This window comes from Salvelinus fontinalis, chromosome 13 (genome assembly GCF_029448725.1).
Source record: "Salvelinus fontinalis isolate EN_2023a chromosome 13, ASM2944872v1, whole genome shotgun sequence".
NCBI lineage: Eukaryota > Metazoa > Chordata > Actinopteri > Salmoniformes > Salmonidae > Salvelinus > Salvelinus fontinalis.
Window position 1 is genome coordinate 5,313,466 of NC_074677.1, and position 12,643 is coordinate 5,326,108.

Sequence of the window (12,643 nt, forward strand, 5' to 3'; positions counted from 1 at the left end):
GGATGAAATACTAAACTTTTGACTAGTTCACTTATAAGAATCTTCAGAGGTGGCAATAATGTTGACCACTACCTTTTTTGAGAAAAACTATTATTACTTGTTAAACAAAATCCATTTCTCTGAGCAATTATTACTATAAAATAATATCATTTCCCCAGTATTTGAATAATTGATTTTATAGTCATTATCTTTATCAAGGGTGTCAATAATTTCAGACTGTTTTTCCTATCAGTGTGGAATCAGCAGTGTTACTCTGGGAACTGGTGCTGCGGCCCCTCCTACTACGTGGTATGAATATTTCATGTTGTGTCAGGATGTATGGAGGAGGATGAGATGGGCAGATCAATAGCCACCTCCCTTCCTCTTGCCCACACCCTTCTGAAACACACATGCAATATCAGACGCAGCTCTGGACTCGCTAATAGAGAGACATAGACACTGGCACGTGCAGCTTCTGGAACCAGCACACCCTGCTCTAAGGTAAGACATACTCTCCATTACATCTGTACATATATTAAATGTATATCATATTACATATGCTACGTCTATTAGCTTATGTGGAAAGCTAGCCCATGAGCCTAATATCAGTGATATGATATCCCTGAATGCCGTCATTCAACCCCCAGTGGGGTGGTCTTCAGGGAAACCGACGTCGTTAACAAATTGGTTGAGCGCGCAATCTGTGTCAGTATTATCTATCACGGTCCATATGCCACCCATTTACTTGGACGATAAAGCCAGTTACTTGTAGTACCACAGCAGGCTGGCTGTTAGACAGCGTTACCCCAAAAGAGTGAGGACATTTTAGGAGGGGATATTACTAATAGAATGGAATATAACGAGACACTTTCTCTCCCTGGGTGGTGATTGATTACATCTAACATGATACCTCTAGGAGGAGAAAGGAAGGGCTGGATTCACAGCGAGTGGTAGAAGGGGCAAATAGAGAGAATGAAGGAGGGGTAGAAGGGGGGGATAAACAGAATGGAGGATGGTAGAAGGAGGACAGACAGAATGAAGCAGGGGTAGAAGGGGGATAGACAGAATGAAGGAGGGGTAGAAGGGGGATAGACAGAATGAAGGATGGTAGAAGGGGGATAGACAGAATGAAGGAGGGGTAGAAGGGGGATAGACAGAATGAAGGAGGGGTAGAAGGGGCAAATAGAGAGAATGAAGGAGGGGTAGAAGGGGGATAGACAGAATGAAGGATGGTAGAAGGGGGATAGACAGAATGAAGGAGGGGTAGAAGGGGGATAGACAGAATGAAGGAGGGGTAGAAGGGGAATAGACAGAATGAAGGATGGGTAGAAGGGGGATAGACAGAATGGAGGATGGTAGAAGGGGGATAGACAGAATGAAGGATGGTAGAAGGGGGATAGACAGAATGAAGGATGGGTAGAAGGGGATAGACAGAATGAAGGAGGGGTAGAAGGGGGATAGACAGAATGAAGGAGGGGTAGAAGGGGGATAGACAGAATGAAGGAGGGGTAGAAGGGGGGATAGACAGAATGGAAGATGGTAGAAGGGGGATAGACAGAATGAAGGAGGGGTAGAAGGGGGATAGACAGAATGAAGGAGGGGTAGAAGGGGGATAGACAGAATGAAGGAGGGGTAGAAGGGGAATAGACAGAATGAAGGAGGGGTAGAAGGGGGATAGACAGAATGGAGGATGGTAGAAGGGGGATAGACAGAATGAAGGAGGGGTAGAAGGGGGATAGACAGAATGAAGGAGGGGTAGAAGGGGATAGACAGAATGAAGGAGGGGTAGAAGGGGGATAGACAGAATGAAGGATGGTAGAAGGGGGATAGACAGAATGAAGGAGGGGTAGAAGGGGGATAGACAGAATGAAGGAGGGGTAGAAGGGGATAGACAGAATGAAGGAGGGGTAGAAGGGGGGATAGACAGAATGGAAGATGGTAGAAGGGGGATAGACAGAATGGAGGAGGGGTAGAAGGGGATAGACAGAATGAAGGAGGGGTAGAAGGGGGATAGACAGAATGGAGGAGGGGTAGAAGGGGATAGACAGAATGAAGGAGGGGTAGAGGGGGATAGACAGAATGAAGGAGGGGTAGAGGGGGATAGACAGAATGGAGGAGGGGTAGAAGGGGATAGACAGAATGGAGGATGGTAGAAGGGGAATAGACAGAATGAAGGAGGGGTAGAAGGGGATAGACAGAATGAAGGAGGGGTAGAAGGGGGATAGACAGAATGAAGGAGGGGTAGAGGGGGATAGACAGAATGAAGGAGGGGTAGAAGGGGGATAGACAGAATGGAGGATGGTAGAAGGGGGGATAGACAGAATGGAGGATGGTAGAAGGGGGGATAGACAGAATGGAGGATGGTAGAAGGGGAATAGACAGAATGAAGGAGGGGTAGAAGGGGGATAGACAGAATGAAGGAGGGGTAGAGGGGGATAGACAGAATGAAGGAGGGGTAGAAGGGGGATAGACAGAATGGAGGATGGTAGAAGGGGGGATAGACAGAATGGAGGATGGTAGAAGGGGGGATAGACAGAATGGAAGATGGTAGAAGGGGGGATAGACAGAATGGAAGATGGTAGAAGGGGGGATAGACAGAATGGAAGATGGTAGAAGGGGGGATAGACAGAATGGAGGATGGTAGAAGGGGGGATAGACAGAATGGAAGATGGTAGAAGGGGGGATAGACAGAATGGAAGATGGTAGAAGGGGGGATAGACAGAATGGAAGATGGTAGAAGGGGGATAGACAGAATGAAGGAGGGGTAGAAGGGGGATAGACAGAATGAAGGAGGGGTAGAAGGGGGATAGACAGAATGAAGGATGGGTAGAAGGGGGATAGACAGAATGGAGGATGGTAGAAGGGGGATAGACAGAATGAAGGAGGGGTAGAAGGGGGATAGACAGAATGAAGGAGGGGTAGAAGGGGGGATAGACAGAATGAAGGAGGGGTAGAAGGGGGATAGACAGAATGAAGGAGGGGTAGAAGGGGGATAGACAGAATGAAGGAGGGGTAGAAGGGGGGATAGACAGAATGAAGGAGGGGTAGAAGGGGGATAGACAGAATGAAGGAGGGGTAGAAGGGGGGATAGACAGAATGGAAGATGGTAGAAGGGGGGATAGACAGAATGGAAGATGGTAGAAGGGGGATAGACAGAATGAAGGAGGGGTAGAAGGGGGATAGACAGAATGAAGGAGGGGTAGAAGGGGGATAGACAGAATGAAGGATGGGTAGAAGGGGGATAGACAGAATGGAGGATGGTAGAAGGGGAATAGACAGAATGAAGGAGGGGTAGAAGGGGGATAGACAGAATGAAGGAGGGGTACAAGGGGGATAGACAGAATGGAGGATGGTAGAAGGGGGATAGACAGAATGAAGGAGGGGTAGAAGGGGGATAGACAGAATGAAGGAGGGGTAGAAGGGGGATAGACAGAATGAAGGAGGGGTAGAAGGGGAATAGACAGAATGAAGGAGGGGTAGAAGGGGGATAGACAGAATGAAGGAGGGGTAGAAGGGGGATAGACAGAATGAAGGAGGGGTAGAGGGGGATAGACAGAATGAAGGATGGTAGAAGGGGGGGATAGAGAGAGAAGGATGGTAAAGGGGACAACAAAGACCAAGCCCAATAGTACATAGAGGATCTGAGGAGCAGACATGAGGGATCACTCAGCTAGGCAGAGACACCAACACCCATCCATGAACCTCTTAGAACCAGCTGCCCTTCACAACCCACCTACATACACATACAGACAGCGGTAGCAATCTTAAAACTCCGAGGACATGAGTCATGTTCCATTCTAAGGCGTGTCCATACTCATAGCCATTCTGATAGCAACATATTGATACTAACTACTGTCTTATTTACAGCTCTCTTTCTCCATTTACAGCCATCATGTCTGACAAACCCAACATGAGGGAAATCTCCAGCTTTGACAAGACTAAGCTGAAGAAGACGGAGACCAGAGTTAAGAACCCATTGCCAACCAAAGAAAGTGAGTGAATCTTGTTAATCTAGCTGTGTGATGAATGTACTTGAGCCAGGGCTCAGCCCTGTGAGGCGTGCCATTGGCTGCTAGACGGATCACTCTTCATACTGGCATCTCTCCCTAGCAAAATGACCAGGCAACAACCAAAAAATGGGACATTATCTCTCATCCATGTAAGGGCAACTGTGTGTGTGTTCAGGGGGGAGGGTATTCTGTAAATTAGGAGACCATCTCCCCCTGTTTGGGACAGGGTACAGTACAAGTTGTCTTTTACAAGGAATCTGTGGTTAACGATTTTGGTTAATCTGTTACATATTTGCATTTCTGTTGTCAATCAACCTATTATACATACATTTTACATGGTGACAGTGATGAGTCAACATTTGTGCTTCAACTCAAGAGCTGCAATCTGTGAAAGTGACCTTCTGAGTCAGGGTGTGTCAGCCATCTCACTCAACCATTTTGCCTTAAGGGAGGATGAGAGAAGTTCATTGTATCATCCGTATCATTCAATAATGGAAATGAAATGTTTATTATTCATGAATATCAGAGATGTCTGTCTTCATTGCAAAGGGTTCAACATTTGCTTTGTTTCTCTGTTGTAGCAATCGATGAAGAGAGGAAGCGAGAGCCATCGCATTGACCAGAGTTTCAGACAAGCTACTTTAATTTGATTATCTGACCTGTCTGCCAAGAACCACCACTACAACGAGACCTAGACTTATCACACTGGTGCTCAACAAAATTAAAAAATACTAAAGCAGGGGTATTAGGATTGGCTGTTACAGTCAGAGTAGCAGGAGTTTTCAAACACTTATGGCTCAATTTGTTTTGTATGTCTCTCTGGCTACGTTCACAGAGGCAGCCCAATTCAAATCTTATTTTCACCAATCAGATCAGCTCTGAAAAATATCTGTGTTGCTGCCAGTGTAAACACCGCCTTAGTCCGAGTAATAAAGATGACATCGAGAAAAAAAAAAAGTTTGTTTTTCTTACATTGTCATGTTTTAACAGGATGTGTCCTCAAATTAAAGTACACTACAGGCCTAAAGATCAAAACCAGTATATTTTCCTCTTCAGATGTAGTCTTCTACATTTCCCAGAACCTCAGATTAGCAGCTGCAGCTCAATAAACATGGAATAGTGGCTAGCCTGTGTGCCATTCAGTGTCTGCTCTCTTGTCAACTTGTTAGGCTTGATAATGGAGTAGGTAAAAGCACAAACAGATCTGGGACCAGGCTATTGGAGACAACAGATCTGGGACCAGGCTATTGGAGACAACAGATCTGGGGACCAGACTATTGGAGACAACAGATCTGGGACCATGCTATTGGAGACAACAGATCTGGGACCAGGCTATTGGAAACAACAGATCTGGGACCAGGCTATTGGAGACAACAGATCTGAGACCAGGCTATTGGAGACAACAGATCTGGGGACCAGACTATTGGAGACAACAGATCTGGGACCATGCTATTGGAGACAACAGATCTGGGACCAGGCTATTGGAAACAACAGATCTGGGACCAGGCTATTGGAGACAACAGATCTGAGACCAGGCTATTGGAGACAACAGATCTGGGACCATGCTATTGGAGACAACAGATCTGGGACCAGGCTATTGGAAACAACAGATCTGGGACCAGGCTATTGGAGACAACAGATCTGGGACCAGGCTGAGAATAAAATTCCCACAAGTTTTTCTGCACCGTGAAAGAACATGAGGTGTATTGGTTTGCTCTAACTGTTGTGGAACGGTTAGTACCCAACGACAAGTTTCCCCCAAAATGTTATTGAACAGACTGAGGTACGTTTGCTGGGTGTGGCTTGAAGCAATGAGTGACATTTTGGGTCTTTTTATTAGGATCCCCATTAGCTGCTGCTTTTCCTGGGGTCCACACAAAACATAACAAGATATTTAGACAACACTTAAAGGGCAGTGGTTATGCTAACCATGTTCCCCACCACATTGTTCAATTGGTCATTCAGTACCGTACTGTTGCAGTTCAATTGAACATTCCAGAAAATAAAAATGTATAGAATGCCACTATGTTCAATACAATTGATCTAGTCTGTATAATATGTGAGACGCTTCACAGGCAATTTGTCACTGGATAGTGTAGAACAAACACAACTATGGACCCCAACACCAGTTCCACTTCATTTTTTTCCATTGTGCCCTTCTAATCAGGGACAGATTTAGACCTGGTACTCCAGTTGTGCAATTAAATCAATTATTACAGAACACTAACAGGTGGGAATTTAGGATTAGAGGTAATTCCCGTTGTAGACTTTTTTTTGTTGCTCCAAGACACCTCCAAGACACTCAACGAATTTTAACACACTGCGTCTGCCATTGCAAATCAATACCGTCCACGTCGCCTACATGTAAGTTGTGTGTTCGTTTTGCAATGTGTACAGCTTCATTTACATAGGCAGCCCAAATATGATTTTAAATATTTTATTGGTGTTTTGACTGATAAGAGCAGACCTTTTGCCAATTGGGCAAAAGATCAAAATTGGGCTGTCGGTGTAAACCCAGCCATAAAATGAAAGCATTATGTTCAAAAATACCTAATTAACTTAAATATGCCAAAACGTGTCAGCAACCTCAGTTGGAAAAGCGTAAATATTTTACAAGAGGATTTTAAATTAGCCATTTGATGAACACTAAGACAGTCTCCATAAGTTATGCATTAAAACAGAGATGGACACAAATTATAAACGAAAATGTTTATTTCTAACAATTTGCCAAAGACACTGGTGGAATGAAATTCCAGAGGGGCTGCAACCCCCTTGCAATATTTTAAGCATCAACTAGATGTATAAATGCCACTTAACACAGGTCAAAATTAAAATGAATCCAAAATATATTGGTTGCTTCCATCTACAAGCAGACATTTTCTAGAGACAATCTTTAATGAAATCAGATAAATCCCTTTTACATGATCGCCAATCCTACACCGAATTCCTTGTTGAAAGTCCTGTTGTCACTTGCAGTCAGAAAATAAAGTAATCTAGAAACCAGAAAAAAATTACTCAAAATTGCTTTATTTCAAAAGCTCTGACAGCTTCCGATGCTCATGTAAATCCAGTCGACATGTAAAATACCATACAATACATTAGATTCAAAGGTACCAAAAAGTACAGTAAAAATTACACTTCCATCTCTGGAAATGTGAAAAAAAAAAAAAAAAAGATAAAATAAAAAAAAAACTTGGAAAAGTGACATTTGCTTCCCCAGTTCCTCAGATGGTCTGTACAAGTGGAGTTCAAGTCTGTCATCCCAAAGGAAGGAATGAAGTCCTGCACACTGCCGCACCCCAGTCTCAAATCTGGATTACTTGAGTCCTTTAAGAGAGGAGAAAAAGGGAATTGTTGCCACACCACTTATGACACGACCCCACCACCCTGCATCAGAGCAAAGAGCTAGAGCAACAAGCATGCAAGAAGGGGATGATTAGGAAGCCAATGCTGCTGGTTAGATCGGTCATAGCATAGCATTAAGGGAAACGGCAGACATTTTGTTAAAATTTGCTGTGCATCTTTAAGCAGATCGTCTCCCATCTCCCGCTCTAGAACATTGTTTTGAACATGGTCCACCGCAACATCAACCCTTAATGATCCAGTAGTGTAGTTGTAGGGGTGCATCTTTGATGCAGATTATGCTGACAAATTTGAGGGTTTGAGGTTGTGTACTTTTAAACAAAGTTTCCTGTCCCCAACAGAACGGTATTTTCTAAATCCAATTGATGAACAGTGGATAATTTCATTCTAATCCACAATAGCCTTTCCCCTGGGCCAGACTAAATCGTGGCAAGGAATTGTTGGCATCAATGCCACAAATCTAACAGCTATATATAGGACCACAATGTTACAAGGCACTAAAATGCATACCTGCACTACATGAGATCAGTATGGCTTGTAGCTACCCTGGTGACCTCCACGTCTTGGAGTTTTCCCATAGCTTGTATTGCCCTGGTCTGCAGGAATAGAGAGAGAGGACTGAGTGCTTCTGTGCAAAGACAAGTCATATAAATCAGGTAGGCGCTTGCCAGAGGTCTGTATACTCACTGTAGTCATAGCCACCTCCATAGCCACCTCCGTAGTATCCAGCAGAGTAGTCATAGTTGCCGTAAGCGCCATAGTTTCCATAGGCCTGCTGCCCACCATAACCATAACCCTGGTTGCCATAGCCCTGGTTGCCATAGCCCTGGCTGCCATAGCCCTGGTTCCAGTAGTTATTATAACCCTGGTTGCCATACTGGTTTTGGCCTGAGGGAAACAAAATGTGGTTCCAAGTCAGACAAAGACTAAATAGTTTCACAACAAAAATTAAATAGATATTGATAGTCCAGAGATGCCAATTAGAAATCCAATTTCTCAGATCCTTCCCTGCCTTGAGTACCACACCCATCTTGCAGCCTTAGACCTGAATGTCTTCCTGCAGGTAGAACCAATTGCACACAGACCTTCTCTATGCCCAAAAAACGTCAGTGTTGAGTTAATACTCACCACCACGGCTCCTGCCTCCCCGGCCTCCTCCATAGCTGCCCCCACCACGGCCTCCAAACTGCTGCTGCTGCTGGTACACCTCTTTGGGCTGGGCGATTTTGATCTCACACTGGGATGACAAACAGAGAATGTTTAATTATACAGATGCTGCAAAGATAAATCACAGCATGGAGTACAAACATGCTAGGGCTATTTAGACAAGTCACATCTTAAGTTGAAGCATTGATTTTAGCTTAAAGCTCACACTGGACCCCCCCCATCTGTCAGAGGACACCGAATGTCAATACAATTCATTTAAAACTTAATTCTGAAATTCAAATAAGAAAATGTGTTCAAATTGATGAACCGAAGCATTCTAGTAATTTAACACCATGCAAACAGGTCTGAAACGCTTGCATGCAACATGAAAATGTCAGTGAGGATTAGAGCTGGGCGATATGGCAAAAATATTATATCACAGTATTTATATATATATATATAAATAGGGTATTTTTAGTTTTTGAATAAAAAAGTTATACATTTTCTTTATGAGTAGTGAATGATCCTAGGGTGGCAACACATACATTCTAAGTGGTTTAAAGGAGTCTCTTCATTCTGATTGTTTTATACTGTTCAATTCAACCAGAATAGATTTCAGCACTTATCCTTTCTAGGGTCCCAGGGTGCTTTATGAGTAGTGAGTGATCCCAGGGTGCTTTATGAGTAGTGAGTGATCCCAGGGTGCTTTATGAGTAGTGAGTGATCCCAGGGTGCTTTATGAGTAGTGAGTGATCCCAGGGTGCTTTATGAGTAGTGAGTGATCCCAGGGTGCTTTATGAGTAGTGAGTGATCCCAGGGTGCTTTATGAGTAGTGAGTGATCCCAGGGTGCTTTATGAGTAGTGAGTGATCCCAGGGTGCTTTATGAGTAGTGAGTGATCCCAGGGTGCTTTATGAGTAGTGAGTGATCCCAGGGTGCTTTATGAGTAGTGAGTGATCCTAGGGTGGAAACATACAGTCTAAGTGGTTTCAATGAGGCTCGCCATTCTGATTGTTTTATACGGTTCAATTCACCTTCAACCAAAACAAATTTCAGCACTTTTATAATTTCTGCATTTCCTACACTCAATTGCAGTGGTGGAAAAAGAAACCAATTGCCATACTTGAGTAAAAGTAAAGATATGTTAACAGAAAATTACTCAAGAAAAAGTCACCCAGTAAAATACTTCAGTAAAAGTATGAAAGTATTTGGTTATATTAAATTCCTTATATTAAGCAAACCAAATAGCCAGGGGCACACTCCAACAGACATAATTTACAACAAAAAAAAAGTGTGTTTAGTGAGTCCTCCAGATCAGAGGCAGTAGATGACCAGGGATGTTCTCTTCACAAGTGTGTTAATTGGACCATTTCTGTCCCGCTAAGCATTCAAAATGTAACAAGTACTTTTGGGTGTCAGGGAAAATGTATGGAGTAAGAAGTACAGTATTTTTTAGGAAGGTAGTGAAGTAAAAGTTGTCAAAAATAGTAAAGTACAGATATCCCAAAAAGTATGTAATTAAAAGTATTTTTACACCACTGCTCAGTTGAGAATTTCCACACTGCCATTTAGGGCTGCGCGATATGGGCAAATAATCTAGGACTTATTTTTAACCAAATGTTGCAACTGCGATTTGACGCAAGCGTCTCGTGGTTGAGAAACATCAAATGCACTCCTTGAGTGACAGGGGGCGGGGCTAGGTCTGTGTGGAAAGTGGCACAGAGAAAGAGCAGAGAGATGCCCCAAGTAGCAAAGTAAACTATACAAATTGACATTACACATGGCATATCACATTTAACAAACCCAAACATTCAAATACCGGTATATCATAAAATATGGTATACCGCCCAGCCCTAGTGCTGATACATTATTTCAAGCCAGGGTGCGTGACAATTTCCCAAAGCATTTCAGCAGGGAATGAAGACTATGCATGAACAAAGTTTCAATTAAACAAGTTAGCATTTCACACATAAAGGATGCTTAGCCAAATTGATATAGGATGCACCCAGCATGCACATGTCCACCAACAGTAAGTAGAAAAATAAAGACATATACATACAAGACCTTCCTTTCCATCTGTTACTTTAGTTCCACACACATTGTGGAACTTTTTCTCAAGGCATTTCTTAACAGTGGACTCTTCTTTGAACGTGATGAAGATAAAACCCCTCCTTTTTTTGAATTTGGGGTCCACTGGGAGTTCGATGGATTCAATCTAAAAAAAATAAAATAAAAGTTTGAAGAGAGACAAATTAATAAAACACACTGGGAAAATCCATAGCTACTGAAACACAGGAGGGTCATGCAGAGGTCATCATAGAACGATAGAAGGACAGTGACAAACCTCCCCAAAGGTTCCAAAGTATTCTCTGATGGTCTCCTCTGTGGCTTCTGGATTTAGACCACCAACAAAGATCTTCTTGGCTGGTTCCTTCTTCATTGCCATAGCCTTCTTTGGGTCTATCTGTCGTCCATCTAGCCTGTGTTCTTTCTGCTCAAGAACCTTCAAGATTGCCCCCAACAACAAAAAATAAATAATTGTCTACAAAGCCCAACTTCCACAAATGTAAGATATCAAAATCATGTCACCTTTCCCATGGAACACACACCTTGTCTACACTTGCTGCCGCTTGGAACAAGATGAACCCAAACCCGCGTGACCTTCCTGTGTTTGAGTCCATCTTGATGGTACAATCTGTCACCTCTCCAAATTTGGAGAAGTAGTCTTTCAGGTCTTTTTTGCTAGTGTCCCAGCTAAGTCCACCAACAAACATTTTGCTGCAGAGAAACACAGATCAGTAAGGACCGAAGACAAAGCTCATGAACTGACAACTGAGCAGCCACTTAAATTTCATTCAAGTTCAGGGGGCACACATTGTGGCTTACAAACTTGTACAGGCCAATAAAACTGGGAGTTCCCACAGCGGTTGTATCACTGCAACTCAAAACACCGATTGCATAAGTGTAACAATGCAAGCCAGTTGAAGCCCATCCCCCAAATGGGCTGGGCATGGCGCCAAGACTAAACAAAAGATATAGTCGTATTATAACAACGTTTGTGAACCAATCATACATAAACTTACCCAGCGTCATCCTCGCCTTTGCTTGCATTTATCTGTCCCCCCTCTGCCGCTCCGTTCTGAGCGTCCACTTCCTCCACAGCAGCCTCTTCCTCACAACTCTGTTCTTCTTGTTCCTCCGCCTCGGGCTGTAATGTGGATTCTTCTGCTCCATTCAGTTCTTCGGCTTCGTTTCCATTTTCGGAGGTCTCCATTAATTGCTGTTCAGCGTCGTCAGACATAGTGATCACCTACCATGGGGATAAAGGAAACGCTAGCTGGCTGTTGTTGTAGACAATCGTGCACATTCTAACGCAGGCCATAAGGCTAACCGGCTTCTCTGGCTAGTTAGCGTGTACCATTGATAGCACAATCACTTTGAGCCAACGTTTTTGATTTATATTCGAATTACTACATACGCAGTGATGCAAACTGTACAGAAACAATTCAAACGCCAGCAAAAAAACAAAACAGCTTAACAGATCTAGCTAGCAATTCAGCTAACTAACGTAGTTGGTTATTCTGTTAGTGTTCGCGGCCTGCCAGTGGTGCCTGACTTGACAAATCTAGTTAGTAATAGCTAACGTTAAGGTAATTATTTAGCTAACTTGATGGCGGGTGACATAAATCGTTGAATCACATAACGCAATACGTGAGCGGTAAACAAATACAAATGGCGCTTACCGTTTAAAATTTAGCAAGGTCCCGGAGGCTGCTTTTCAAGATGGATACTCTCCGACTCGGCGAGCTAACTCGTGGCAATCTTTATACTACCGGAAGAGAGCGCTCCTGTAAGAAGTAATTCAAGATTGGGTATCTAACGTTGTCATCATGATAAGTGTTTTCCTATTGGCTTCTTTGCAAAAAAGGGGCCACCTACTTACCGCAACTCACACGAGATGTTCCTCCTGGCAGCAAACCTAAATATTTCTTCCGGGAAGCTCCCAAACCTTCAAAACCCACAACATTGACCGTTCGATAGCCAATGGGCTCTCAGCAACGCTTCCACCGCCGCATCCAAGGAGAAGCTCACAATAGATCCACATAGCACTTTGGGGGCGATAAAACAATGGTAGCATATTCATTT

General features: G+C 43.5%; 2 protein-coding genes across 4 annotated transcripts; one reads left to right on the forward strand and one right to left on the reverse strand.

Moving 5' to 3' along the window:
- Window positions 1-340: 340 nt before the first annotated feature.
- Window positions 341-5,111, forward strand: LOC129867973 (thymosin beta-11-like). 2 transcript variants are annotated; one of them, XM_055941501.1, is made up of 3 exons: window positions 341-480; window positions 3,867-3,971; window positions 4,571-5,111. In XM_055941501.1, the coding sequence occupies exons 2-3, from the start codon at window positions 3,872-3,874 to the stop codon at window positions 4,606-4,608; spliced, it is 138 nt and encodes a 45-aa protein (XP_055797476.1). In that variant the 5' UTR covers window positions 341-480; window positions 3,867-3,871; the 3' UTR covers window positions 4,609-5,111. The 2 variants fall into 2 exon arrangements, with proteins under 2 accessions (XP_055797476.1, XP_055797475.1); XM_055941500.1 differs by having other exon boundaries at window positions 344-480; window positions 3,847-3,971.
- A 1,572-nt stretch (window positions 5,112-6,683) lies between these two features.
- Window positions 6,684-12,345, reverse strand: LOC129867971 (heterogeneous nuclear ribonucleoprotein A/B-like). Of its 2 annotated transcripts, XM_055941498.1 has the most exons (9): window positions 12,241-12,345; window positions 11,581-11,807; window positions 11,107-11,275; window positions 10,842-11,000; window positions 10,557-10,712; window positions 8,481-8,589; window positions 8,040-8,240; window positions 7,863-7,948; window positions 6,684-7,316 (listed from the first exon to the last, which is right to left on the reverse strand). In XM_055941498.1, the coding sequence occupies exons 2-8, from the start codon at window positions 11,796-11,798 to the stop codon at window positions 7,878-7,880; spliced, it is 1,083 nt and encodes a 360-aa protein (XP_055797473.1). In that variant the 5' UTR covers window positions 11,799-11,807; window positions 12,241-12,345; the 3' UTR covers window positions 6,684-7,316; window positions 7,863-7,877. The 2 variants fall into 2 exon arrangements, with proteins under 2 accessions (XP_055797473.1, XP_055797474.1); XM_055941499.1 differs by lacking the exon at window positions 7,863-7,948.
- Window positions 12,346-12,643: the final 298 nt, after the last annotated feature.

Excerpts from the sequence above, each read along its gene's own strand:
- LOC129867973 (XM_055941501.1), top strand. The coding sequence starts at position 3,872 with ATGTCTGACAAACCCAACATGAGGGAAATCTCCAGCTTTGACAAGACT. Across the intron at positions 3,972-4,570 it reads CCCATTGCCAACCAAAGAAA|CAATCGATGAAGAGAGGAAG; the intron begins GTGAGTGAATCT and ends TCTCTGTTGTAG.
- LOC129867971 (XM_055941498.1), bottom strand. The coding sequence starts at position 11,798 with ATGTCTGACGACGCTGAACAGCAATTAATGGAGACCTCCGAAAATGGA. Across the intron at positions 11,276-11,580 it reads AAAGGCGAGGATGACGCTGG|CAAAATGTTTGTTGGTGGAC; the intron begins GTAAGTTTATGT and ends GTTTCTCTGCAG. Across the intron at positions 8,590-10,556 it reads CAGATGGAAAGGAAGGTCTT|TGTGAGATCAAAATCGCCCA; the intron begins GTATGTATATGT and ends TTGTCATCCCAG.